The sequence below is a fragment of the Copidosoma floridanum genome, unplaced genomic scaffold, assembly GCF_036245765.1.
Source record: "Copidosoma floridanum isolate Cflo_tuat_1 unplaced genomic scaffold, Cflo_Japanese_pri ptg000030l, whole genome shotgun sequence".
NCBI classification, from domain to species: domain Eukaryota; kingdom Metazoa; phylum Arthropoda; class Insecta; order Hymenoptera; family Encyrtidae; genus Copidosoma; species Copidosoma floridanum.
Window position 1 is genome coordinate 5,346,662 of NW_028321907.1, and position 2,873 is coordinate 5,349,534.

Below are 2,873 nucleotides of genomic sequence, written 5' to 3' on the forward strand. Positions count from 1 at the left end.
ACCGCACACTATTAGGACGTTTCTTTGTTACACAAACTTTTTTTCTTCCATCTCTTGTTATTTAGCCATGCCGTTTTCGGTGGAATGTTAAGGTATAGGTAGGGACTAGTGGGATAAGATTAGGCGATATATTTGAGCTGCACTAGAATGTACTACCATGTATTGTGCTTAACTGCTACCAGGAAACATTAAAGTACTTTGTGCCGTTAATGAGTGTAGAAATCGGTGTGGTAAACAGACGACTTATTGGACACTAATTATTTTATTTTGAAATTAATTTTTTTCTTCGTATGTTAAGTTGATTATTTTTGTTAGAAAAAATGCTTTTGTCCAGTCTAAAGGATGATAATATTGTTCAATAAAGTCAAGTTTTTACACATTTTTTAATTGTCAGCTCTGAACTAACTCGACACTTTTTCTGGATTTGGGAGCCATCTCGACATCTCCAAACTGGAGCATCGATACTTTTTCGAATACTCTACGTTACACGTTTTTCCAAAAATACAATGCAATATTTATAACGCATCCTAGATTAGGCGAGAAAAAAAATTAGGAAGGAAAAACGGTATAAGAAACGAAAATGCTTGATGCCAATCTTCATACACTTACAATTATGTAAAACTGTAAGTTATTAGTATTATATTGGAAGAAATGGAAAAAAGGCGTTATCAAACAAAAATAATGAACTTAAGATACGAAGAAAAAAATTAATTTCTAAATAAAATAATTAGTGTCCAATAAGTCGTCTGTTTACCACACCGATTTCTACACTCATTAACGGCACAAAGTACTTTAATGTTTCCTGGTAGCAGTTAAGCACAATACATGGTAGTACATTCTAGTGCAGCTCAAATATATCGCCTAATCTTATCCCACTAGTCCCTACCTATACCTTAACATTCCACCGAAAACGGCATGGCTAAATAACAAGAGATGGAAGAAAAAAAGTTTGTGTAACAAAGAAACGTCCTAATAGTGTGCGGTCACGTGCCACAGTTGGAAAAAAAAAAAAAAAAAAATTTGTTTACGCTCAAAAAAAAAAGATTGGAAAAACAGATACGGCGCGATTGCCTTTAAATGGCCATTTAATGGTTTCATGAATTTCTCGAAAAACGAAAAACGCAGGGGGAGGACTCGGCCTGCTCGACGACGGACACGATATCCATCTGCAAGTCGTCATTGCTGTTCTCGCCAGTGAAGGAGATGCCGGTACTACCACCCGGAGGGAGCTACAGCGTGGATTCTCTCGATTGCGAGGACATGCTCATCACCTGCCAGACCAACAACAAGAACAACTACACCATCGCGTTCGAGGGCAGCATCGCCATGTACTCGGACGGATCGCAGGATTTCGATAATCAAGGTGAGACGAGATTATATACTTTTGCAGCAGCACCCCATTTCTTTTACTTTGGAAAAAAAAAAAAAAAAAAAAATTGTAAATCCGTTAACTATAACGACTGAAATCGTATACTAAAACAGCCGAAACTCTTTTAACGACGCGATGCTCAAACACAGAAGGCATTGGTCCGCTGTTCGCAGATAACAAGCAAAGCAGTAAGGCCCACGTGGGTGACAATCACCATCAAAACGTCTCCTACTGCGACAACAAAAAGGCCATTTACACGACCTGGAGCGATCTGAAGCACTTGTCGTACGATAATGTGATACTCAAACCCTACAACATCAGGAGTCAAATTAATGGTACTTGGGCTTTTGGTGTTGTAGGATTTGAGTATTGCCATAACACCAGTACCAGCAAGGGTCCGCACGGTCGTCTGGGAGCACGTGATGCTGCTCAACAATAAGGAGCATCTGAACGTGAGCGAGTACGTTGATTTAAATCTGAAGCTACTAAACCTAGATCTAGAGGAAAAGAAAAGTGGGTAGAAAAATATGACCATCTCATGGTATTGGAACAAAGTTGTCGAAACAGTATTCTAACTGTCCCGTTTTTCCCCAGAACTCATAGGGCCGGTGAGCAAATCAGTGGACGCACTGATGAACTTCTGGAACAGCGAGCCGGTGCGCAGCCGGCAGGGCTACAACGACAAGAGCGAGTGCTCCCAGCTCTGCTTGGGCCAACTCTGCCCGGCCCTTTACACCATCATGTCCGACGGACTCAAGCCACACCTCGGCTCGACCTTCGGACCCATTGCCAACAGCGTCTGGCAAGTGGTCGAGGCGTCCTCCCAACAGGGACCACTTACCAAGACACTAAACGACCTAGTCCAGAAGATCAACGGCGAGGACTTTATCACCGAGGGCATGCTCAAGTTCCATGCCTTCGTCTTTGGATTGCTCAAGTGAGTTTTGCTCAGTTTTTTATATTCACTTTGTACTTTCAATGCGTGTTTGGATCGAATCGCCCAAGTTGGTGAAATAAGTCATTGAGAGACGCCGACTAGAGGTTGTAAAATGGCTCACTATTGTTTAAAGAGAGCGATGCATGCTAGTTCCTATCGATCCAAAAACGATTGCCCAACAGTAACGGAACAAATCCGTTTTCATCCGTCCAACTGTTTATCATTAGTTTGCGTGCACTCGACGCTTGGTTCGCGTATCTGTGCACGCGCGAGTCCATCCTGCGCAAGCACTACAACAACAGCAGTGTACTTACTCGTGGTCGCCCAGATGAGCCGCGTCCACCTCTTCCGCGGCACCCCTTGATTGACTAGGAATCTGTACCGCAAAAGCAAGCTCTATAAAGCCCTTCACTTTCATTGCAAATATTTTTTTTTTAAATTGTCACACTGCGTGAAGTTCATTTCACATTTAGGTATAGTTTAAATACTTTTTGTTCCACATCGTATTTTGCGCAATAATTTTCAAGCCAAGGTTTAAGTATTTTGAAATAAGAGTACAACAGCTAA

General features: G+C 41.7%; 1 protein-coding gene across 1 annotated transcript; it reads left to right on the forward strand.

Annotated features, from left to right (window-relative positions):
- Positions 1-1,106: 1,106 nt before the first annotated feature.
- Positions 1,107-2,678, forward strand: LOC106643366 (AP-4 complex accessory subunit RUSC2-like). Its single transcript, XM_089596364.1, has 5 exons — positions 1,107-1,363; positions 1,543-1,704; positions 1,754-1,882; positions 1,964-2,306; positions 2,534-2,678. Exons 1-5 carry the CDS (start codon positions 1,204-1,206, stop codon positions 2,676-2,678), a joined length of 939 nt encoding a protein of 312 aa, XP_089452490.1. The 5' UTR covers positions 1,107-1,203.
- Positions 2,679-2,873: the final 195 nt, after the last annotated feature.

Excerpts from the sequence above, each read along its gene's own strand:
- LOC106643366 (XM_089596364.1), top strand. The coding sequence starts at position 1,204 with ATGCCGGTACTACCACCCGGAGGGAGCTACAGCGTGGATTCTCTCGAT. Across the intron at positions 1,364-1,542 it reads GCAGGATTTCGATAATCAAG|ATAACAAGCAAAGCAGTAAG; the intron begins GTGAGACGAGAT and ends CGCTGTTCGCAG. Across the intron at positions 1,705-1,753 it reads CATCAGGAGTCAAATTAATG|TACCAGCAAGGGTCCGCACG; the intron begins GTACTTGGGCTT and ends CCATAACACCAG.